The sequence below is a fragment of the Petromyzon marinus genome, chromosome 36 (assembly GCF_048934315.1).
Source record: "Petromyzon marinus isolate PM22_M1 ecotype Great Lakes invasive population chromosome 36, UKy_Petmar_22M1.pri1.0, whole genome shotgun sequence".
Classification (NCBI taxonomy): Eukaryota; Metazoa; Chordata; class Hyperoartia; order Petromyzontiformes; family Petromyzontidae; genus Petromyzon; species Petromyzon marinus.
This window is the reverse complement of record NC_133702.1, coordinates 3,294,988-3,319,378: the sequence shown is the minus strand read 5'-3', so window position 1 is coordinate 3,319,378 and position 24,391 is coordinate 3,294,988. Positions and strand designations below refer to the sequence as shown.

The 24,391-nt window shown below is 43.9% G+C and overlaps 1 protein-coding gene across 6 annotated transcripts in view; it reads left to right on the top strand.

The window, feature by feature from the left end:
* LOC116949404 (hyaluronidase-1-like) overlaps nucleotides 1-24,391 on the top strand; it is a 32,465-nt gene that overhangs the window by 5,822 nt on the left and 2,252 nt on the right. For 4 of the 6 annotated variants that reach the window (XM_032966693.2, XM_076072041.1, XM_076072038.1 and 1 more), the window contains 2 exons: nucleotides 7,065-8,023; nucleotides 10,075-10,164. In XM_032966693.2, the coding sequence (XP_032822584.1) occupies nucleotides 7,073-8,023; nucleotides 10,075-10,164 (1,041 nt within the window). In that variant the 5' untranslated portion in view covers nucleotides 7,065-7,072. Of the gene's footprint in view, nucleotides 1-5,556; nucleotides 5,673-7,064; nucleotides 8,024-10,074; nucleotides 10,165-24,391 lie in introns of those variants that run through there. The other 2 variants (XM_076072040.1, XM_076072042.1) reach the window with 2 other exon arrangements.

Genomic DNA, 24,391 nt, shown 5'->3' with positions numbered 1-24,391 from the left:
CCATCCATTATGTACCAGCCATGTCATCATTTACCCATGTCTTGACATTTATTATAATGCAAGTTATTCGATCACATTTTTGTGCCATCTCATTTGCATTGTTTTTACTTTGTAATGTATCTCAGTTAATCCTAAGTGTAAGATTGGAAAACAATTTGTGTATAATTTTGCACGTATTGTAAATATATTCTCGTGTGCACAAATCTACGCGTGTATCAAGAGCATCGATTTTAATCAATCGATCCATCAACGTTTGTACCATGAATATTGTACCATGTTAAATCTTGTAGGGCACTTTTCCGTGTACACTAATCTATTGGCTAGGTAGGGGAGTTGTCTTTATGCACCGGGGTGACAAAGGCAGACGGGCTGGGTACTGGCGACACCACCCCTTCGGCTTGCCATGCCGGTCTTCATAGGTGCTCGCTAACATCACTTGGCTCAGCAGTTCGTTCACGATATACGGGGGATCTTTGTTTGATGTTCGAATGTTTAAGTGCATATTTGCGTGTGTACTTGTGTGCACATGCATACTGCTGGGACTGCCATTATTTGTGAGCCAAACCAGACAACCATAATCGCTGCCATATGCCGAGCCATGTGCACTTGAAAACTCGCTGCATGCGGTGGCATGTCAGATAAGCGGGGTGGGGGGGGTCAGAGTTGGCTTCATCCCATGCTGAGCATCCTTTAAGAGGCATTTATGAGGTTATGGCCTCCACAGCCACTTTGCAAAGGAAATGTAATGCCGGGCGTGGTCCAGTGGCTTGTGTACAGAGTGGCTTATCAAGAGCCGATTACATGAGACGCAGGCTGCTCCATTTGGGGCAGCAGGGGAATGGCCCATGTAACTCAATGTGTTAACTCCTTCATAAATGTCGTTTATAGCAACAATACAGAAATGTAACTTTAAATACGCAAGTAATTCAACACGCTGCGTTAACCATTGTAATGAATGCTGGTAATTCCACATTCATGTGGTGGGTGGGTCTGAGCCAATAGGAGAACCACCGTTTAGTTCCCTGAATGGGGTAGTTATTGTATTTCTGCAGAGATGATCGGCTATATCGACACCCACATTTCTAAATTCAAGGTACGTGTACTAATGTGCCACGTGGCTCATTAAGCGATTCTAACTTAAAATGTTTGGGTTGTTAAAACAAATCTATTACATTAAAACAATATCATTAATCTCTGGGTTTGAGAGCCAATGATACTGTACATTTAATACAATGTTAATGTGTACTGAATTAAGTGTTTTCTTTGGAACTGGGCGTTGAAAAAAAATTAAGCCGCATAAAGTTTCGAAATAAAGCCATCTTTTTTTAAAGGTAACCTGGAGAAAAATGTGCAAGTAAGGTTGTTTATAGAAGCACCTGCAGGCATGTTATCAAACTTAGATCGATGACATCCCTGGAAAACATCATCCATCCACGTGGCAAAGCTTGAAGCCATGATTAGTTTCAAAAGTCATGCATAATTAATGTGCACTTTTATGGAAAATGGATCATTAACTTGTCCGGTTTAAAATGCGGGACGTTTCATTTGTTTGGAGAGCCCATAGAATTACACAGAAAAGTGATTGCCTGTTTCCTTAGACATATGGTCCTATCTCAGTTGCATAAAGGCAGGGAAAGTACTTCTGGATGCCAGCTGTTTGGGATGTTCCAACAGCAGCAATGAGTTAGATGCTAAATTTGCAAATGTATGGCCCTGCAATACTATGCAGCTATGCTCAAATCACTACCGGCAGAAGGGTCCCCACTCGAGATAGCTCTAGAGAGCCGCTCTTGGGGGGGGGGAGGGGGGATTTTGGCCTTCTCTTCCACGCTGGACCGACGTTTTGAAAGAAGTCAGCGCCCAAACTTTATACCACCACACGCGGCCTGCCGATCGACTCGCTCTGCTGTACCCATTTGTAAGACTGGCTGGACGGAGGCAGAGGACAATGAATACATTTGCAGAAATGTTTCAGCTGCCTTGGCGGGAGACAAAGCAGCGACCTATGCATTCCAAGTACAGCGCGCTAACCACTCTGGCGCGGCGGCATCCACGGTGCGCGCCCGCAGACTAAATCAATTGCGAAACAGCCGCCTGGCAATGTGTACCATCGGAGCGCCAACATCGGCGCCGAGGAGCAAGTCTGTCAGCCGCAGCCCCTGAGCGGGTCTCACGACGTAGGGCCGCAGCCAGACTCTTTAATTGCACACCCATTAGTGCCGAACAATTCCTTCTGTGCCAGATGCGAGAAATTCAATCAACGCACTGCCAATGTAGCTTTCCCCTTCAATCTGGACAAAGACTCTTCGGTGCTCTCCTCGGTAGGTTCGGTGGCAGTGCCGCTGGCCCAGAGGCAGCCAAGAAAGGGAACGCGCTCTAGGGGACGACTTAACACATGGACACGGTGATGAAATGTGGGAGCACTGTGGTGTGAAGAGTGATTACAGCGTCACTGGACCAGAGTCACTGGCATATTGTCACGAGCCATTCAAGCAGCAGTGGAAAGACAAACGTGCCTTTATAACCTACTGACGACAGTGGATATAACCACTTGCCCCCCCCCCGTCCCCCCCCCCTACTGCCGAGGCCTATATAACCTCGTGCCATGGAAGCTCTCTTGCATACTTCAGCAGTTTTTTCTTGCTGTGGTTGTCCCACCTGATGACGGTTGCTTGTGTTGCGATCGAAACGTCGTGATCTATTATTTTTCTACCTACGTGACTTTACCGAAAGAACCAAAGAGTATTATATAACCTGTTGATTTCTTATATCCATGAACAATGCACCTTGCTGCATTACACAATACCATACTGTACTGAGTAACATTGCACGTCTATGGTATTCAAATCAAAGTTCATGGAGTGTCCTCGCGCTCTTGCTATTAAGGTGTACTTCTGAGCTCTATAGGGAGCCTTGAGCCAGTCATGGACACTCGACATTTCCATGACGTGCACCAGTCTCATTCTTGAACACATCTCCTTTGGCTTGCACAGTATTTGACATTCTGGGTCAGTGTTCTTCACTGCAAGGCCCCCGCAGGCCCACCGGTGTGGCCCCTTGGTGGCCACGAGCGCGGCCCCTGTCGTGCGGCCCCCTACAATACACAACATGTGAACACCCCCCCATCGTCGTCGTCGTCCTCTCAAACACCGATGGTTTCAAATGTGCGTCGGCCCTCACACTTGCGATGTCTTAACGGCGACAGTTGCCCCCCCCTCCCCTCTGAAAATGAGTGAAGAACACCGCTCTAAACGTCACTGACGAGAGATACCCAAACCAGGCCCGGGCCTCCACACTCTTCACCAATAGGCACCGACCAGCACGGTGAGGTATGGTCAAGAAACAAACCCATGACTGACATGGCATGTGGAGGCCCGTCATCCAGCAGTGGATTGAAAAAAAGGGCCGTAAGTTTTTTTTATTATTAATTTTAAATGGTTTACGTCTGTTTTTGGAGATGCAAGGCAGGGAATCGCAAATCAGTTACTCGTCAGGGTAGGTACTCTTTTTAGCTGCTGTCAAAGGGACCATAAAAGTGACACTGGCTATAAATGACACACAAATGGAAGGCAAGCTGTGACCACAATGGCTTGGCAGCTTGTACAAGCCACTGGTATACAAATGTCCATGCACAGCACAGCAAAGATGTCAGTAACATCATCAGTGTTCAAAATACACTCTTGTGTATTGTAGAAAGCCATATATCAACGTATTTGGTGCTTAATTTGGGCCAGAATGCTCCCATGCTATTTCCCCATATTTGTGTCCTTGTCATACTTTCGTTGTTGTTATTATGGGAATATAGGATGAATACTGGGAACAATAATGTAGGCTTGTTGTGGATAGGTGTATCGTGTACTCTCGAGGTAGTAGTAGTGCCTTGCACCAACAATCCCTACTACAAGCTAGCCTAACAACATTGTGGAAATTATCGGGTGATAAAATTAGTACGTCAACGTATTCAATTAACGAGTTCGATTTCAGTGGCCAATGTTGCCATTTTTTTACATTCGTAATGTTACAAGTTGCACTAATGTGTTGGAATTAATGCATTGTGGAGTTTAAAAAAATCAATTGTTCTGTATTGAGTAATATGCAAGCATTGGCACACCGAGATTAATTCCGGTTTACATATAGAGAGATTTTTTTTTTATTATCATGGAATAACTGTATCATACTAGCATGAAAAACGAAGTAACAATGACTTTGAAACGCCTCCACTGACTAAACCGTCTGGATGAAACCATAACAATGATCCTATTGCTTATCTCCTGACTACATTTTCAAGCATGATGGGATGTGTAACAAACGTGGAAAGGAGGCTTATGCTGTGCTTTTTTATTTTAAACGCTTCACACCATGCACATTACATTTCAGCGCTACCAACAGCATCACTGAAACCCTAACATAGGGCCAGCTCTCACCATCACAACACATGACGCCATTATAGCAGCGAACGAAAAGGCTTGAACGGTAGCACAGTAGCTAGAGAACTTTGTTTTTGACGCTGGTGGCCAGAGTTCAATTCCTGACCAAGGATAAACACGAATGATATCGGAACCGGGTCCTGGATGACTCTTTCGGCAAACCGCACTGACAAGCGCGGTGAAGTATGGTCAAACAACCCTAATACTGACACGTCATGGGAAGGCAATTAATCCAGCAATGGAATGGACAAAGGACTGTACATTAATATCGCGTGAACAATTTTCACTAACAAATAAACACTCTCCTCACCTCTTGTATATATGTAAGGCACACTCTCAAAATAACGAGAGAGAGTATTTCCAGAAGGTAATTTCGGACACAATCTCGAGATTGTTCCTTGCTCTTAGCGAGAGTCAGAGCCGCCTCAACAGCCAGTGGTGCCCTTCGTGGCCATGGAGGAACGGGGCCTTGAAGAGCGATCGAGAAAGACAAACGTGTAAAGGGACAGACAGACGTAGACATAGACATAATATTTGCGGGAATAAGTGAGGCTCCTGTAATTGTGCATTTTGCACGTGCGTGGAAGAACAACGCCGATCACAATTGATTTATTCTTTTGACTTAAAGCATTTCCAGTGTTTGAAGTGCACGTTTAAATTACTGTACAGCACGCTTGATCACATCTCCTCGTCCCACGAGTTTTACGTTTAAACACTCGGAGAAAAAAAAGCCGTTTTGCCACGTAGCAAATATTAAACACATGTCAAGATGGAGTTTTTCACGGCACAGAATGTGCTTTCTTTATTTTTTTTGTTCTTTCTACATTTCTTTAATATTCTGAGCTGTAACTGGAACAAATTGTTTTCAATCGAATGCACTCCGGAACAGCACACGTGACTAGAGACAAGGTGAATTGATTGGAGAAGCAAATCAAATACCAAATGGCACGTAGCCAGTCAAATCATTTATTTGGTGTGGTTATGCCAAGTTTACAAGATGCTCAAGCCATTAAAGTTGCAATTATGTGGCCAGTTGCATAAAACACTTTGCTTGTTTTTCAAATCGTTTGTAAAAGAGAATGAGGCTACAATTGGCGCCAGCAGCAATTTCAGTGTCGTCCTCGGTTAGATTCCCTCGCCTGCCTCCGCTCCCTCCACTGGCTTCCCATCGCCATCGCGCCTCCACTCTGGGTCGTCCATCGTATCTCTCTCCTCCGCTCCCGTCACCCTTCACTACAGCTCACGGTGAAATTCTACACACAGCAGCGTGACTCACAACCTCCTCCCTATACCAAGGACCGTCACTGCCGGGCAATATTTCTCTGTGGCAGCCACCGTAACTCTCTCCCCACTCCTGTCACCCCCCGCACTACAGCTCACATTAGAACTCTCCGTAGCAGCGTAACTCGCAACCTCCCCCTCCTGCTCTTCTCTCCACCAAGTACCAGGAACTTCACTGCCTGGGCGTGACAGCTCCCACCGTCTGGAATGCCATCCCGTTTCAAATCCGCAGCAGAATTCAATCTGCCCCGACTTTGAAGAGGCGCATGAGGGCTCCACGTCTCTCGCCTTGGCTTTCGAGCGACACTGAGCTGGGCTTCACACCTCCGCAAAATAAAACATTGCGTGCGTTATAAATCTCATTATTCTTAAGGGTGAGAAAAACTCAGCTCAGCTATTTTTTTGCATCTGTCCACTGAGCTCGATGTGAATGGTTGTGACATACGTCCTATACAAATACAATTCCTGGCCATGGCTAAAATCGGTGAAGAGTAAAATCCGAAGTGCTCCCGGGCTTACCAGTGTGGTAAATTTAGGGTTAAACAAGCCCCATGATCAACGCGGCATGAGAACACCTGATTTCAGATGTAGATTTACAATTATTATTAGTGTATTCTTCTTATTTATAAACATCAAGTTGCTGCTTTAGTAAACTCATCAAATAATAGGCTAAATGAAAATAGTATTTCTAACCGCCACCGAGATGAAAGGAAGATCACAGCATTTCAGTTGACTGGCTTTGACTGGCTTCATGCCAGAATAATATGCAACAAAGTACTGCAGTGTACAGATTTGTGTTAATTAAAAACATTCTCGATGTTAAAATTGTTTCACTGCAGGTGTGACAGCAGAGAGTGTTCTACTATTTCCATCGGTGCTCACTCGGCATATAACCTCGTAGTGGCATGAAATAACGACACATCACACAGAAGGCAAAGCGGTTATATTATATATGTATGTAGTTGAGCACATCATTTGTGAACCTCACTAGGTGACACGGTTGTTACATTGCTCAGAGCGCAGTGGTCAGAGCGCGTGTGATACAAATCGGTGGGTTACAAGATCAGATCGTGGTCAAAGGGTTGACTCCAGCCTTTCGGTTCTCGACGGTTGATAAAACGAGCACCAGGTCCATTGAGATTGTGCTTTGATATGATTCGCATCCGTTAAAAAACGCGAAAATTCCACCATCGGCTCAATGCTATAAACGTTAGATGACTTAATCTCCATGCCCATTTCAGTAGGAAACACTTTTGACTTTTTTACATCACAATATTTGTTTTTCGACCATGCAGACAACCGATTTAAAACCATCGTTTGTTGCAAGCCACTGACGATCAATGCATTTATCTGCAGGTTTCATCATGAATGCACAACTCCTCTTCCTATTCAAGTCACTCTTCTGGATGCTCGTCTTCCTGGGGAGACCAACTACACAGCAGCAGCATCGCCAGCAGCAGCACGGGGTGAAACTGGGCTCCATCCTCAAAGGCAATGCCTTCACAACGGTGTGGAACGCCCCCACAGAGCTGTGCAGCAAGCGCTACAACATCAGCCTGGACCTCAACATCTTCGACATCGTCATCAACCCCAACGAGTGCTTCTGCGGAGACAACATGACCATCTTCTACCACACGCAGCTCGGTTACTACCCGTACATCGACGAGCACGGGGCACTGAAAAACGGCGGCGTTCCGCAGAGTGGTGACCTCGTGGGGCACCTGGACAAAGCACGGGAGGACATCCGCGCGAAAATAAAAGGCAAGGATTTTGAGGGCCTGGCTGTCATCGACTGGGAAGAGTGGAGACCCCAGTGGAGCAGAAACTGGGGCAAGAAGGACGAGTACAGGAAGGAGTCCAAGACAAAGGTGAAGCACGCTCATCCGAGCTGGCCCGAAGACCTCGTGGCCAAAGAGGCACAGAAGGAATTTGATAAGTCCGCGCGGGATTTCATGGAGCAAACGGCGCGGGTGGGGCAGAGCGAAAGGCCGGGTGGTCTCTGGGGCTACTACCTCTTCCCGGACTGCTACAACTACGACTACAATAAGACGGGGCCGGAGTACACGGGCCAGTGTCCAGACGTCGAGCGCGTGCGGAACGACCAGTTGCTCTGGCTTTGGAACAGCAGCACGGCCCTCTACCCATCCATCTACCTGGAGAGGCCACTCAAGTCCACGAAGTACGTGCGCAAGTTCGTTCACCACCGCGTGAAGGAGGCCATGCGAGTGGCCAGCATGCCCAAGCCCGGTTCCATCATTCCCGTCCTGGTCTACGCACGGATTGTCTACACCTACACCCTCGACTTCCTCTCGCAGGTGTGTGGGCTGACTCGACTATAAGCTCGACCATTGTTCATTGCCAGGTCTGCCGGGCGACTGGTGGCCCCTGGTGGCCATTAGTATGGTCTCTGATGTGCAGCCCCCGACAATACAAAGAGTGAAAACACCCCGTCATCAGCGTGCCATCAAACCCCAATGGATTCGAATGTGTGGCGGCCCTCGCACTGATGATGTCGCACCGGCAAAAGTGCCCCCCCACCCCCCCCCTCTGAAAATGAGTACAGAACACTGAGCTAGACGCTCACGGCCTAGCAGATACGCCGTTAAGCCTGGCATGAGAACGCTGCTGCTGCTGATGTATGGATTTTGAGCTTCTTCTGCACCGTACGTGGCCAACAAACTAAACACAAAAAAGCAGTTCTAAAGGAATGGGCGTGGAGATTAGTTGAGTTTGAAAGTAGCTTTTGCAGCATGCTGGGCAATGTTCCCCAAGGAAACTGTCCTCGTTTTTAACAATATTAACGGTTTTTTTTGTCTTTTGTTTTCGCTGCTTTTGCTGTGCTCGCACACCATGGAATCTCCCGCGTAAATATAGCCGGGAAACTCGCTCAGCGGGAGCATCCGTGTAACGGATCAAATTAACCCCACCTCAAAGTAATTCCAAGGTCAAGTTAAAATTGTACCTCGTATTTAACTTGGCACTGAGCATCACAATGCATGCATGGGTAGGGAGTTTGTAAGTAACTGTCTGTATCTTAATGTAAAACTTTATCCTAAAATACAATGCATAGCAAAGGTTTCACTGCAGGGCTTGACTGAGTAATTGTATTACTGCCAGTGTTCTATCATTACAGAATACAGAGCGATCTGCACTAGAATAAGCTCCATTAAATTATAACCGTGATGAGATTCACCAGGGTGAACAACTGAACGATGCACGCCATTTCCTTCAGCGCGGGGAATATCCTCGCCCGCGGAACCATTTTATGACATCAGCTCGGGCCAATTGGCCGCACAGAAATAAATGCGGAATGAGATTTCCACTTTCGTGGGCTGCTGGAACTGGGCTATGGAAGCACGACTTCCGCAAATAGTCGCGAGGTAAATCATCATCCACCGGTGCAGCTGAGGGCAGGTTTGCGTAATATGCACCGATAAGCTGAGCAACGTCACGAGGAATCGAGCTGCTCAGCTCTGGGCTCTACCCTCAGAGTGTGCGTCGCCGAAGGTGAAATGTAAACCGCTGCTACGTATTTTGCTCCGCCACTTTTCGGAAATGTGCATGGGAAGTGTAGGAGCGCATGCTGCTTGCGACCTCCTGCAACCCACTCAACCTCCCCCACCCTCTCATCATAATGCACCATGCTTGTTCCTCCAGATGTTTGTGCAACTTCCCTAGAGCTTTCACGACAAGCAATGAATGGGTCCGAGGTATGTGTAGAAACCAAAATAAAACGAAATATCATTCTGCTTGGATCGCTGCCACGATGCTGTGCGCTGGATTAGTCCCCACAGTGTAGTTTGAGGGCTGCCCATCGCAAATTTCTCGTGCGCAAATGGCAGCGGGAGGTAACGATGGCTAGACTGCCACGATTGGTCCAAACAATGACTCCTTGTTGCGGTACAGTCCAGCCTTCTGCTGTCTACATTAAAAACGCCACAGTCTTGGCCTCATTAAACCCGTGGTCGGTCATCGCGAAGGATGTTCGAGGAATGGGCGCAAGAATTGGGGGTGTCTTTTTCATGTGCCAGAGTGCGCTTGGCTTCCCGTTACAGCGACATTGTGACCTGCCGAGCGACGAACTTTCCCCCCACCCACTGATACTGTTGAGTGGACGAAGGTTGGTGGGGGTGAATTTGAGGATCTTGCGCCAATGTTTCGGCAGCAGCACCAGGAAATCAACCTTGCAGCCTCCAGATTACAAGTGCAGCGTGCAAAACCATGACACCATTGCAGCGTTGCTTGCACACTGTGCGTTTTGTGTCATCGGTGTTACTCCGCCATGATATTCCCCAGTAGACGTGAATTACCGCACGGCCCCCCAAATGATTGCGCACGTTAACCCTGCATCATTGTCATTCTGCAGGTGGATTTAATGCACTCCGTTGGAGAGACTGTTTCTCAGGGAGCATCTGGGATCATTCTCTGGGGAGACCACCTCTATGCCAAGTCGGCGGTAAGGAAGAGCGACTTCACGTGACCGTGTGTAATGAGCCATCCAGAGCCCCGGGTGCACGTGACTCTCAGAGCATTCAATTAGGATTTTGGCAACAAATCTGATGGCCTCGCTAACATTTGCTATGGTTTGCAATCCATTTGTCAATTTACATTTTAACCTCTTGACATTATTTCGGGGCACGACAAGTACTCATTATGCAAGTAAAGTGTGATCGACCTCAGCAACATGTTTCGGTTGACAAGATTTAATTTGTTAGTGCTGGAAGGGGATTTTTTAAAATGCATCTAAAGTTGTGTCCTGTCAATCGATGACATTTTTTTTAACTCGTAGGATTTTTTTTTACTTTCCACAACGCAATACCAAGTACCAACAACAGCAACGAACCTATGCGGTCGCTGTTTTATCACTTTGCTTGTTTGCTGTGCAGAGATAAGAGCAGCCGTGCAAAGGAAGGAACTAGGAATTCTGGGATATTGTGCACATTTTTTTTTTAATGTCTCAATTTAGGCTCCTAGATGGCCGTTTTCTAGATTCATTTTTGAAAAATGTGTTAATTATCTACACGTCCCTGCTGGCTGTACTCCAGTAGACGCTTTCTTGCCTTGTTCTTCTCCCGTGCCAAATTGACCAATCATCCTCTTATCTCTGCTCCTCTCAGCTACCTTTACATTGGATTATCCCATTATTAGCTGTCACGGCCGGGCATCTTTAGAGGTCAGTGTGCGAAGCTGGCATCGCTGACTTCATATCTGGTCACCAATGACTGTGCAAAAATACCCATCACATTGTATTCTCCACTTAGTTTTGGCTAAATTCCAATTATGAGGAATTACATTTTGGTTTGACTGTCGTGCGATGAACATTACTCTCACATGCAGAGGCAGCGGACGATCCCTTTGCCCCACTGTGTTGTTCAGAAACCATTTGAAGGAATATCAGAGGTGGTTTTGTGATAGCTGCTTCCACGGGCCATTTTCTAACAATATTGGCCAATTTATATGGTGATACTGCGCAATTGTGCACTAGTCCAAGTAACAAAAAAACACTTTAGCAAATAGCGCTGGGTTATTTGCTGCCTTGTCTGCCTGTCTGCGTGGCTGCCTAGCCGCGTGTCACCGGTAAACGGTCCGTGCTCATCCCAAAGGCAACACAGCAGGTCCAGTGCCGAACCCAGGCATTGCAAGCAGCAGTTACAGGAATATCCTGCCGTCACTTGTCCCGTTGTTTGATTTAACTCGACCTGGCAACGAAAGGCATGAACCAGTGCCTCACAGAAAATGAGGGCCTTGGTTCGAGTCTCAACCCGGGGTGCCTTTCTCCGTGGAGTTGTTTGTTCCCCCCCCCCCTTGTTCTGCATTTGGTTTCCTCCAGGCCCTTCAGTTTCCTCCTATAGCCAAACAAATGTATTCATTATTTTCACTTCTTTCTCTAGCTGCGGACTCGAGTAGATGCTCGCCTCTCTCATTTCTCGCTCCAGCGCCACGTTTGCCAATCATCCTTTCATCTCAGTATCATTTGCCTAGTTTTTGCCTTGAAGCCATCCAGTGCGATGTAATACAGTAACGTGCTCTCTGAGAGATCCGAATGAACTCTTTGTCTCGTGAAATGACGCCAATAGCACAATTTGGATAAAATTGTGGGGGAAGAAAAGGAGAAAAAATTACGTGGCTAATTATGGTGAACCCAATTTTTGACAATCAAAATTCTGAAAATTGTAAATTGCCTTCCCTTGCATCCAATTTGTGGGAAAATATGGATATATGGTATCCAGTTCTCACCATCATTATCACCATGGGCAAGGCTCGTATCAAACATCACTTCAGAACTGGCGGCTAATTCATTGCATAGTTCGACCCACAGTATGCATGTTAAGACTATGAACGCATTATTCAGATGAGTACTCGAAGTGGTCAGAGGTTACTGTGAAAAAAATAAACAGCTTGACAGCATTGTATTTGTAGCTTTATGTTGGATACTCTTTATAGAGGTTTTAAAATGACCAAGCAATTCAAGGGAATTAATGTTGGGCAATTAATATGCAGTGTGTGATGCTCTGATAATGAATGGGTTGATGGTTTTCCCTCCAATCCCCACTTACTCTCAGCCTCAAAGGAAAATTCAGCTGCAACAGCCGAATGGTTTCTCTGCATTGTTATACTTTCTAATTAACCAGGAGTAATTATAAAAATCTCATTAGTGTTTGCTAGGTGGGGGTGGAGAAAAATGTCTAAATATGCGGAGGAATGTTTTTTTCCCCCATTAAATTAAACTTTGGGCAGTTTTCCAAAAAGACCTTTGAAAAACCTTGGCACTGACCTTGAAACAAAAAGGAAATACCTTTAAAAAAATATCTGAAAGTGTGCCCTTCCATTATGTAATCGCTTCATGCTTAATAGTTTAAGTATGCAAATGCATGAAGGAGTTTAATGTTTCTTATTCTAAATATTATATTGCATATATATCTCACTGTCTCGAATACGCAATAAATGCCACATCAATTGTATTATTTCACATATTTGAAAACCATTGTTCGAGGGGTGAAGTTTGCCAGGTACTTTTTATCCCAACATAAGAAATATTCTTCTTTGGTTCTTTCGGTAAAGTCACGTAGAATGAGAATAAAATAATAAATTAATAAAATAAAATAACACAGTGAGAATTTTATTGTGTTATTTTATTAATTTATTATTTTATTCTCATTCTACGTGACTTTACCGAAAGAACCAAAGAAGATGAATCCTTGCAGTCACGAAAGCTTTAAATCGAAATATAAGAACTATTCCCAGAGACTTGCTCATGGACTCATTTGCGAACTCAATTCACCACCAGGTACGTGAATGATGAAGGGAGATGAATGTGTTGTAATCGCCTTCGATGAAAATTGAACCCCAAACTTTTTATTACATGATGGCTTATGTAGATACAGAGCAACAACTACAATTTCACATTCAGGCGGTCAAGCCAGACAACCGCGTCAGGAGCAGCAGAGTGTGCCGCTGACATCAATGTGACGCGTTTTCATTACGTTCGCGAGATGCTCGCATTTCACCCAAGAGAAGTCCCTCAGTGTTCAGTCGGAGCATCCAGGGCCTATCTCTTTGGCCCTTAAGAGGGCCATTGGCGTGGCTTGCGTTGTTGCTCTGAAGACCGGGATATCGATGATCGATGTTCGGTCGCCGCGTTGACTGTATTCGTCGTGATCTCTCACTTAACAGAGTGGGCCGCGTGAAGGCTGCCATCTTCCGCTCCTATAATTTGATGATGCGAAAACAAGAGTCCTTTTCCCGCACCTCCGATTAGCACAGTTGGCTATGTACGGTGCGAAAGACGTTCAACATACGTAATGCAATATCCAGGGAAGCCTCGCTGGGTCTCAAAACTCTTTTTTATGAGGTCCTGAATTATGATCCTTTGATAATTTATTATGGGAAAAAATAACTGAGCAATGCCCAAATAGGTCGGCATCCTATTTGGTGTACTGTACTTACAACCATTAGCCACCTATTATTCGAGCAAACTGGGATATTCACGGAAAATGTAGATACACTTAAGTCTATACTACAGCACGTACATGCGTGATGCCAATGATTACATTTTAAAAGTAACCATGAAGAGGGTGTCTTTACTGTGTTGGATTTTGTCATTTTAGCTTGAGCCTCAATGTTGCAAAGAAATGTTGCTGACGGTACACAAAGTATATGTCCTCCAGAATGAATATCAATGACAACTAAGCAGAAAAATCAACAACCTAGAATATTGCCGGCTAGAATTGCTTTATTTACTTTTATGTAAGCCCAACCCTATTTACCATGATAATTAATACAAAGTTTAATTCTACTTTATTGCTGCCGTAAGTCGAGGTCGTGTTAAATTGGAAGCTTGACTTCTTTTTTTAAATCAGTGTGGTCAATGAATGTTAGTTAAGTTTTGCAAAAAAAAAACTTTTAAAACATTTAACTCGGCTTGAAGTTTAATGAACTCGCGCATTGATTTAATTAATTATAGCAAATCACAATCATTCATCAATCACAATTATAATCTGCCCATTATAATCTCATCATATCCTGAGGCCTACAGCTTGAGGCCTATTTAAAAAAAAGACATCGTGCCAAAATTATTCTGGTATAACCTCATTCGATATGAACACATTAATGCGTTATCTCCACGTTAGATTTACCAATATCTGAAGCAATTTACCCACATTCTAACAAAGAAAATCCAACGTTCAAAGTGGCTGGGCTTGAGCTCTCAGTCACAAATTGAACAATTCCAGCTCTCAAGTGAGTAGACTCAGCCACTGCTATACAGAACACAAAGGACAATAGCAATTGCAATCAGATCACAACAGGAATTGTTTAAATTGGACCATCCCTAATACGTGAACATCTGCAGTGGTGAACTAGCATCTTATGTGTGCTACATAGGCATGGCCTTAATATAAGATAACTCTTCTTATCCATCACCCTATTAACCACCACTCCTATTATCTCCAGTAGCCACTGGGTCCAGAATAACTCCTGTTGTCCAGAGGCCATGATTTTCCAATTATGAGCAACTTTCCCACAGTTCATTGCAGAACAGCTTACAATAATGTGCCCGTTCTCGTACCGTTAAGATGGGGTTATGAAGCGAGTATTTCCAATTATCCACAGATTATTTAAATGCAGGTCTTGACTAGCCCCTCTTTTGTCTGCATGCACATTGGAAACAAAAACCCCATAACATCATAGCTCCAATTGTGCACAAGTTTGCCACGAATAAAATTGGTTAAGCAGAAAATTCTTCCAAAAAGGATTCAGCGGGGATCCTTTTTGGATAACCCCTCGGACAATAGGAAAAAAATATAGTTCCTGGCATTACTGCCGATTCGAGGACTCATCACGTACACAGGCCTCAGTCTAGGCAGCCATGTGATCTCGGTCCACCCTTGTGGACTCCTCCTGGCGGTAGCGAGCCCGAGTACAGCGCGTGACTTTCAGCACTTTAAGTAGCAGTTGCTTATTAAATTACTCAGTCATTCGAGCAATGAAGTCAAATGGAGAATAAATTAGCGTGCGCGGTCAACTCAATTACGTTTCTGCACTACTGCAGCATACGGACGGCTGCTCGTAGGTAATTAAGTGTGTAATGTATCACAGGTGTAAAAAAAAAATACAAAATAAGCCATGCAAAATGTTCCTTCTTCTAGTTCATACAATGCACAAGGACTCCACTCAGAAATAAAAGGCTGTTTACATTACTGCGAGTGGTAGAGGTGGCCCGGTGGCTCACAAGTCAGAGCACTAAGCAGCCATCACAAGAGATCCTGGGTTTGAATCTAGACAGCTGCTTATGATTAAACAGTGTAGCGATTTGACGGTCAGCAAATGGCTGTACAAGGAAGAAAAAAAAACATTACATCTAATTCGTTTTTTGCCTTTAAATTGGCTAAGTTCCAGGTATGAAGTGCGCAAATGTCGGTGTTGAACGTAAGCCCCCACATCGGTGTGTAAATGACGGCGAGGACACCATAAAGGTTTACTTTGGGGGGGGGGGATCGAAATGAGAGATCCTCGTTCACAGCCATGCTTTGACTCGAGGTGCAACATTGCTCCGAGGGGCTTGTCAGTGGATTCTTAAACACATGACATGACACCTAAAGCAAAATTTGGACCATGATGTAAAGTTTTACTTTTATTATAATTACTATTATTTACAAGCACACGAATTATCTGATTATGTATAAATTCAGAATCGGAATATTTATTTATACTGGAGGAATCCGATAAGCTATAAAGCTCATTTTGACAGATGTACAGTAGAGTGGTTAAGAAGGTTACAACAACAAACAGGACAAAAACACGATAGTCGTGCAAAATACAGGAGAGGCAAACAAATCGCCCAAACACATAAAAATAAAAAATAAACCATCCCCATCCGACCAGGCAAAGCCGACTGAGGTATTGACTTATTTTTCAAAAGCGACCTCGCCACAAATGATAGCTCAACAAAGTGGCCAATCATTTGGGCATTTATAGCAGCAAACTAATCCAAATAATCTCAATGCATGTTTCTAATTTCAGGACATTGGCAACATAGCATAAATACTGTGCATGCGATTTTTTAAAATGTGATCAAACAGGAAACCAATATGAATGTCTGAATTACAATGCTCCATGCTGATCTCAACTTGGCAGCTTTATAGGCTTAGGGCATGTGAAACCCGAGCAAGCCAACGTTTTACACGCCGTAGCATGCTGTTAAATATCATGCCACCCGCTTATATTTGATGGTGTGCTGCGTCCGTTGCATTCTATCAGCCACCCCGATCCGACGAGTTTGATATCTTTAGCAACCAAGAGCTGCCTCGATTAGTCTGAGGCAATCGTAGCGCTGTGGGGAATTAAAACGTGACAAAGTAAATAAGCAGATAACGTCTCCCTATTTATATAATGTGCATTATTTCCCGCTTTTTAAAATTTACTATACAAATTACGCACAATGATAACTATTATTTCACGGTATGTATTGCGTAATTTTCCGCCCAATTGGGACCCCATAGCGTGTGATTTCCAGCCCATCAGCATCGATGGTAGCAAGCCTGACTGCTGATGAGACACTGCATGTCAAAACCAATCGAGAGTTTGCTGGTATTTGAGTCAATGCTGCTGAAATGATGCACTCCCAGATGGTTATGCGATTGATGGGTTGAGTAAAAAATACTTTAGTTTAACACGTAGTAGGCTTTCACGACCAATATTATCCATAATAGAGGGGGGGGGGGGTTGGGGGGGTTAGATCACGTAAATATTCACGTGTCGTTTACTCTCCAACACGACGGTTTACTGAAGTAGTAACTAATTGGCATGTTTTTTTTTTCACATGACAGACGTTACTACTCGTCTGTGTCAGGTGGTGAACGGGTTTAACAACACATTTCTATTCATGCGATATAACAAAAAAAAACACTTTTATGAAGAATGCTTTAATTTTTAGTTTCACGTGAAGAGACAGACAGGTGAAGGAGACATAACGTCTGCTCATTTAACCAACTTCTGATTCCGAGAAAGCCTGCAGAAAATGTACATTGACAGTATGAGAACTCTCTCTTACGTTCTGCACAGATGGGTTGTACTTGAAATGAACATTTTCTACGGGCATATTTTGTGCTGTTGTCCCCCCCCCCGCACATCCGATTCACACAGTTGGCTACATACGGTGCAGAATAAGTTCAACATACGTGCATAAACAAACCTGGTTGGTTTTGCTCTTTTCTGTCCTTTAGAGTCACCTTGCTGCCCACCAAGGAGACCTCGCACACCAGGGCCCAATCATTTGCAATACACAAATGGCCTGATTATAATTGCGATGAAAATGCGGCGAACAATGGGGACCCGGCACGTTTCTCAAAAGCCAACTAGACACCTGCAGAAAACGAACTGTTCGCATTTGCAACAGAAATAGTTTTCTTCTTCGGGTCAGGTTAACTACACATTTAGGCCAAGGTTATGGATTGCACACCGTCATGTATTTGTCGAGGTTGGTATCCTCTGGAATACTTGATTATAATTATATGTGCACAGACTTATAATAAAGCGCCAATATTATATATTTGGGCCGTGCAGTTCTGGGGTCCTTTTGGGATGTGCAGAACCTCGTGGGACAGGTAATATGATCAGGGTGGTCAGTATCCACTGGGGTGGGTGCTGTGCTTTGTGATGGTGGACAGGCGACAGCCTTTGATCCCTTGTATGTACGAACTATTTGGTGATGCTACTGCTGCATTGACAGTGTGGTGCCCAAAGGACAATGAACTATCGAAAACTCAACATGTTCGTCGAGCACACTGCCTCAAAGGAAACAAGTATGTCATTGGCAGCGTTTTTGGGCAATGACCTTTTCTTCACATAAACATGGGCCATTGCCTGGAACGTCACCTGATTAATGTTTTTTTTTCATTTCGAGGTGGTGTTAGTCACAAATGTGTTGTTATTTTTCTGCCCTGTGAACCAATTGGATGTTCAAGCCACGGTGCTTCTAAAACCACACCCCTGCGTCTTCCCCACCTCCCTTGCTCTTCTGTCGCACTGCATTTTATCCCCCGCATTTGCCCCGCAGTATTGTCCGTTATACATGCTCTGTCCAATGCTTTGAGATGAAGTTGCACTTAGGTATTCTTTGGGTCTTTCGGTAAAGTCACGTAGATAGGTTAAAAGAAAATAACAAAAAAATACCAAAACTACGACGTTTCGATCACAACACAAGCGATCATCAGCAGGCTGTTTTAAAGGTTTAAAATTGTGTCATAAACAAAGTGGGCGGGGCTAGTGATGCTAATGTGAGAAATTAGCACGGAGGTGGCTGTTAATGTGAGAGATTATCTAATTCTCCACGTAGAGGCCGTTCTGTGATCTTACATTAACATGTCAATCTCTCACATTAACATAGCCACCTCCACTTAGAGGCCGCTCTCCGATCTGACATTAACATGTGAATCTCTCACATTAACATAGCCACCACCACGTAGAAGCCGCTCTGTGATCTTACATTAACATGTTAATGTCTCACATTAACATAGCCACCTCCACGTAGAAGCCGCTCTGTGATCTTACATTAACATGTTAATCTCTCACATTAACATAGCCACCTCCACGTAGAAGCCGCTCTGTGCTCTTACATTAACATGTTAATCTCTCACATTAACATAGCCACCTCCACGTAGAGGCCGCTCTGTGATCTGACATTAACATGCTAATCTCTCACATTAACATGCTAATCTCTCACATTTAACATGCTAATCTCTCACATTAACATAGCCACTTCCGTGCCCTCGTTGTGGAGGTCACCCTCCGATCTTACAGTAACATGCTAATTTCTTACATTAACATAACTAGCCCCGCCCACTTCGTTTATGACCATTGGGCTACGCCCATTTTAAACCTTTAAAACTGTGTCTGCCTCAGCAGCTGTCCCCCTTTTTGTTCTCTTCCTGATGACGAACGCTTGTGTTGCGATCGAAACGTCGTAGTTTTTTGTTTTTTTTGTTATTTTCTTTGAACCTATCTACGTGACTTTACCGAAAGTCCCAAAGAATATGAATTCCTGCAGTCACGAATGCAGGAATTACTACAATTTCGGAGATGCCAGCAAGCTCTTTGCTTCAAATTAACCTCCCGAAATGAGTATTTTACTTAAACTTAATGGAACGCATCGTTCTTTTGATACATTTCTACGAGACTGAACGGCACTTTAAGAAATGGAGATGTAACTTTTTTTTTAATACCCTGGGAAACTAGCTGAGTGCATTTAAACCGAATTGCTCTTTACAAAGTGTCTCTTAAAACAAACATGGCTTGATGCAATACAAATGTGCCTTTCCCTGTATCTGGATCAAGGTTGTACACTTCTATGGGCTCGACTGGTTACGTTTTAATGTCCACCAATGTTTCCCAAGGCCCTCCACAAATTGGATGAGTGTTACACTTACTTCTTGATGGGGGATGGCAAGGAAAGATGGACCGACTGTACACAGTGTGCACTTAAAATCGTTCCACTTGTTTTATTTACTCAATAAAACTAAGATGACTCTCTCGTAAAGGTGTCAACTGCAAGCCGGTGTGCCCCCCCCCTCCCGTAAAGATGTTAAATAAAATATTCATGTAGCTCCTGTTAAGCAAACTAAAGTTTAACGACGTTTAACAGGTGCTTTGTATCAAGGATAGAAAAAATAAAACGTGATTTGATAACACTGACTTGAGATTGTAACGTGGAATACACATTCTTGGTTCTTTCGGTAAAGTCACGTTGAAGGGAAACAATAAAGTAATAAAATATATAAAACAATAAAATTCTCACGACGTTTCGACTGCAACACAAGCAGTCATCATCAGGTGTGATGATCAGGTGTGATGATGACTGCTTGTGTTGCAGTCCAAACGTCGTGAGAATTGTATTGTTTTATTTATATTTTATTGTTTCCCTTCAACGTGACTTTACCGAAAGCACCAAGAATATGAATCACTGCAGTCACGAAAGCTTTAAATCGTGGAATACACAGTTTATTAAAAAAAATGCATCTGGCTTGCCCGTTTGACCTTACATTAAAACCCTATCATATTGCGAATACTTAATTCGTGTTGACTAGCCAAGCGTAATTGCGTAGTTTTTATTTAAATGTTTCCTTTGTTATTGACCATGACCTTCATCAAAATTGTCCGACCCCGCACCTCCTATTCCTTCCCGCGCACCTGCGATCAGCATGGTCTGCCGACGAAATAAGTTCAATGTACGTACATAAAGAAAGAAGTTCAATTTCGATTTAAAGCTTTCGTGACTACAAGGATTCATCTTCTTTGGTTCTTTCGGTAAAGTCACGTAGAATGAGAATAAAATAATAAATTGATAAAATAAAATAACACAATAATATTCTCACGACGTTTCGGCCACAACACAAGCAGCCTTCATCAGGTGACCGAAACGTCGTGAGAATATTATTGTGTTATTTTATTTTATCAATGTATTATTTTATTCTCATTCTACGTGACTTTACCGAAAGAACCAAATAAAAAGAAGTTCAACGTACGTACATAGAGAAGAGCGGCAGCTGTGCTCTGCTCGTTATGAAATAAAGTCCTGCCCACAGTTGCCACACTTCATGGTCCAGCGCTACAATGATCCATCTCACTCCCGCTCACGAGATAATTTCATCGCTCCGTCTCCACAGTGGTTGCCCTCTCGGGTGTCCGACTATTTCGGTGGCGAGATGTCACCTACCTCACCTGGTATGCATGAGGTCGCGGGTTCGATCCGGACCCCCGACGCCTGTATATTTGGAGTTTGTGCGTCTCCTCTCCCTGTGGTTGTGCGGATTGTTCTAATGGTGCTCCGTTTTTTTTTTCCTCCGCATTTATAAACGCGCCTTTAGAGTATTTGGCTGCAATACATCTCCACGTGATAAGGGACTTTGTTGAGCTATCATTTGTGGCCAGGTCGCTTCTGAAAAAAAGCTATATAGCTCAGTGGGCCTTACTTGGTAAAATAAAAACGAGTTTTTAGTTGTTTTGCTTCCACTGTCTTGTCTATCAGCTGTCATCGATCCCTTATAGCGGACATGGCCTGCCCCAAGCCCAATTACTTTCCTTACGAGTCAATATAATGTCTCGAATTGGCATTGGCTCTCCAGTCCATCTACTCCTCTCTCTGCGTCTCATTCCAATGATGCACCCGTTCCTGCTTCTTTGCACACTTTTCAGCTCTGCGTTACAGTTTATTTGCCAGTGTCCATGTTTTCTATCTTTATTTCAGAGCCGGTGATACCCACTGAATTAAGCATTCTTCTTCGGTCTCATTGGTTTGTTGATTTACATGATCAAGTTCAGTTTCTCAAAAGCACTCCTGCCTACTCTGTCTTGCATCATCATCTCTCTCTCTCGCATATTTTGATCCCAGTCTGCCATCAATAATTGCCCTAGGTGTGCATGTTTTCCAGTCATGATCCTCCCAAAAAATCTATATATTTTTTTAGCAATATTATCTTATTCCAATGGAATCATGGTTGCATGTTATAACCACACTGTATATATGCAAACATTTACAATTTATAATCCTTCGCATGTCTTCTATAAATCATCCTTTTTGTGCGTGTCCATTATAAAATATAATTATCATCTTATTTGGCTATTACCCAGTAAAACAGAGGAAAATGGATCGTATAATAAACACCACTCACCATACATGCTACATATATACGCACAGTTTGCATATATATAATGGATAACAAGGTTGTAACCAAGCGTGGAGATGCATGGCAGAGATGGCCCGGCAACTGTACATGTGTTTCTACCACTGCAGAATTTTCCCGTTTTACAAATTGTGCTGCAATTCAACTTTAAGTGGGGCGTTCGTGCATAAAAGTCGAGTGACGTACGAGCGATCTCGGCGAGCACAGCTTCTGCGAGCGCAGCGCTCGCCACAAAACGCGCTTCACATCCAATTTGCGAATGCGCGTTTCACTGGTGCAATTTTTACGGCCGGCAATCAAGAGATATCTTCAATCTGCGTCGCGTGATCTACGTAGGCATTGCTGACAAATGAGACGCGAGCGGACGAGGTGGCTAGTAGCTCAGCGTGACCTGGTGAATTGAAAGGCTTTGGCATTGCTCAAGCATCCGTAACGCGATTTGTTTTTTCGGAGTTACTAGATACTTCGCGATGCAAAAGTTACGAGAGGACACTGCGGTGCAATCAATGCAGCGCTATCTCACTGTGTGCTTTGTATAGCAAGCGAGCAGACGCAGCTATAATACATTGCCTGTAGTTTTCTAGACTTCCTTAATCCACAGACAAATGGGTGGGAACCGTTGCATATAATTGGCTTCATTGGAAAGGCAATACACAGTACATGATCTGAACCAAATACCCATTCACTTTTTTTCAAATGGGTTTACACAGCAATATTACTTGTTGTCGAATAAAACTTCACCATAATTATCAATTTCCATCCAATGAGAGGGTAACATAAGACATCTGCACAAATTCGCATGGACAATATCACTGCCTTGCTATTATCTAATACAGCAATGGAGGCAAATGGCATGCAATGGGGTTGTATTAAAGGTGACGCTGCTCAAGTCCACATTAGCTAACCACACAATTTAGACGGATGTATGAAGTCACGATTAGAACTGCTGCACGTTATATCACAACAAGTTTCTTGCAAATCCTGGGTGCCATTTAAAGATGAAGATAGAATAACCTAGTGGACAACGTTCTGGGATAATTGCGACTAACTGATTCAATACATGATAAACATTTTTTTAAATAATTATTATTACGCGTGCTTGCCCAGGTAAGCCTCACGGAGTCTCAAGACTCTCTTCAGGGGAGTCGGGCAACATGATTAGAGTAGTTTGTGAGTGGTGTTTTAAAATGTGTCAAATTCGGAGCATGATGCCAGCACACACAGCGGCCGCTTTCTTTGCGAATGACATCGGGGCATCTTTATTGTTCTCTACGAATTTGATGGCACGCTCACATTCGCATGTATTTTTTTAAGGTGTTTTTATTTGTATTGTTTATATACTGTCTAATTACAAACATGAACCTCTGCATCAAACAGCGAAAGTGCAACCGCACGACCATGTCCCCGCACGACCATGTCCCCGCACCAATATAGCAGCCAAACGTGTCACGTAGCTTGGAACAATGAGGCGGCACACCCCACAATTGGTATCTTTGAACCCGAAGCGAATGTCCCACATTCATACGGCAGGAGCTAATCTATCTAAAAAGAAAAAAAAACTTTGACACCAGATCAATGACGGCTTGAAATTACAATGGAAATGGATTTGAACTCGTGACCTTTTTGATTGCGAGTCAATTGTTATCACGTTATGCATTGCTTGAGCTCGGCTCCACGCCTCAAATGCGTCTTAGGTCCGCAACATTGCATGCATTATAAATTGCATTATAATATAAAATGTATCATGTATCGCATTATTTTTGTGGCAGTCGCCTCCTTGTCCATTTTGGCTTTACCAAAGAGAATCTTAACAAAGCGGTGAATTGCATTATGCCTCCACATCGCCCGCGATCTCGAGATTGCGATGCCAGGAAACTTTTTGCTGACTTTGACATTCATCAGCGTGGAGGGCAGTCGCCAATTTTAGTCGTAAATATGCTTAAAAGTCAACCTTGCTGCTTGTGACATCTTTTGAAGTCTCACTTGGCAGCTTTGGCACCTTGAGTTAGTGCAATGTCAAGCACTGTAGAATATGGCACATGCAGTATATTAGCCAAAAGGAAGTTTAGCTAAAACCAGACAATGTTTGTAACTTCACAAACTAAAAATGCCTACAGTGAAGTGAAACTGCGTACGGCAGTCTGGTTTTTAACCCCCGGGCATTCTACCCTGATCTGAATGAAGAATTACAGCCTGGAATGGATAACTAAGATATATCTGCAGTGTCAAAGTCAGATTGCCGAGTCAGTACCAGAGGGATGGTTGGTTCAAGTCCTGTGGTTCTTTTGAATGAAGAATTACAGCAGTCAATGGATAACTCTGATTGCTGCCGTGTCAAAGTCAGACTGCCGTGTCGGTACCAGAGCGATTGCTGGTTCAGGTCCTGTGTTGCTTTGCTGAGCTACGTCTAAGGAAATCCATGGCCTCAAACCCTGCATTGCTTCTCGATAAACATCGTCACGTGTAGCCGATGTGATAGTTTAAGCGCGGTCACCCTCCTTGGTG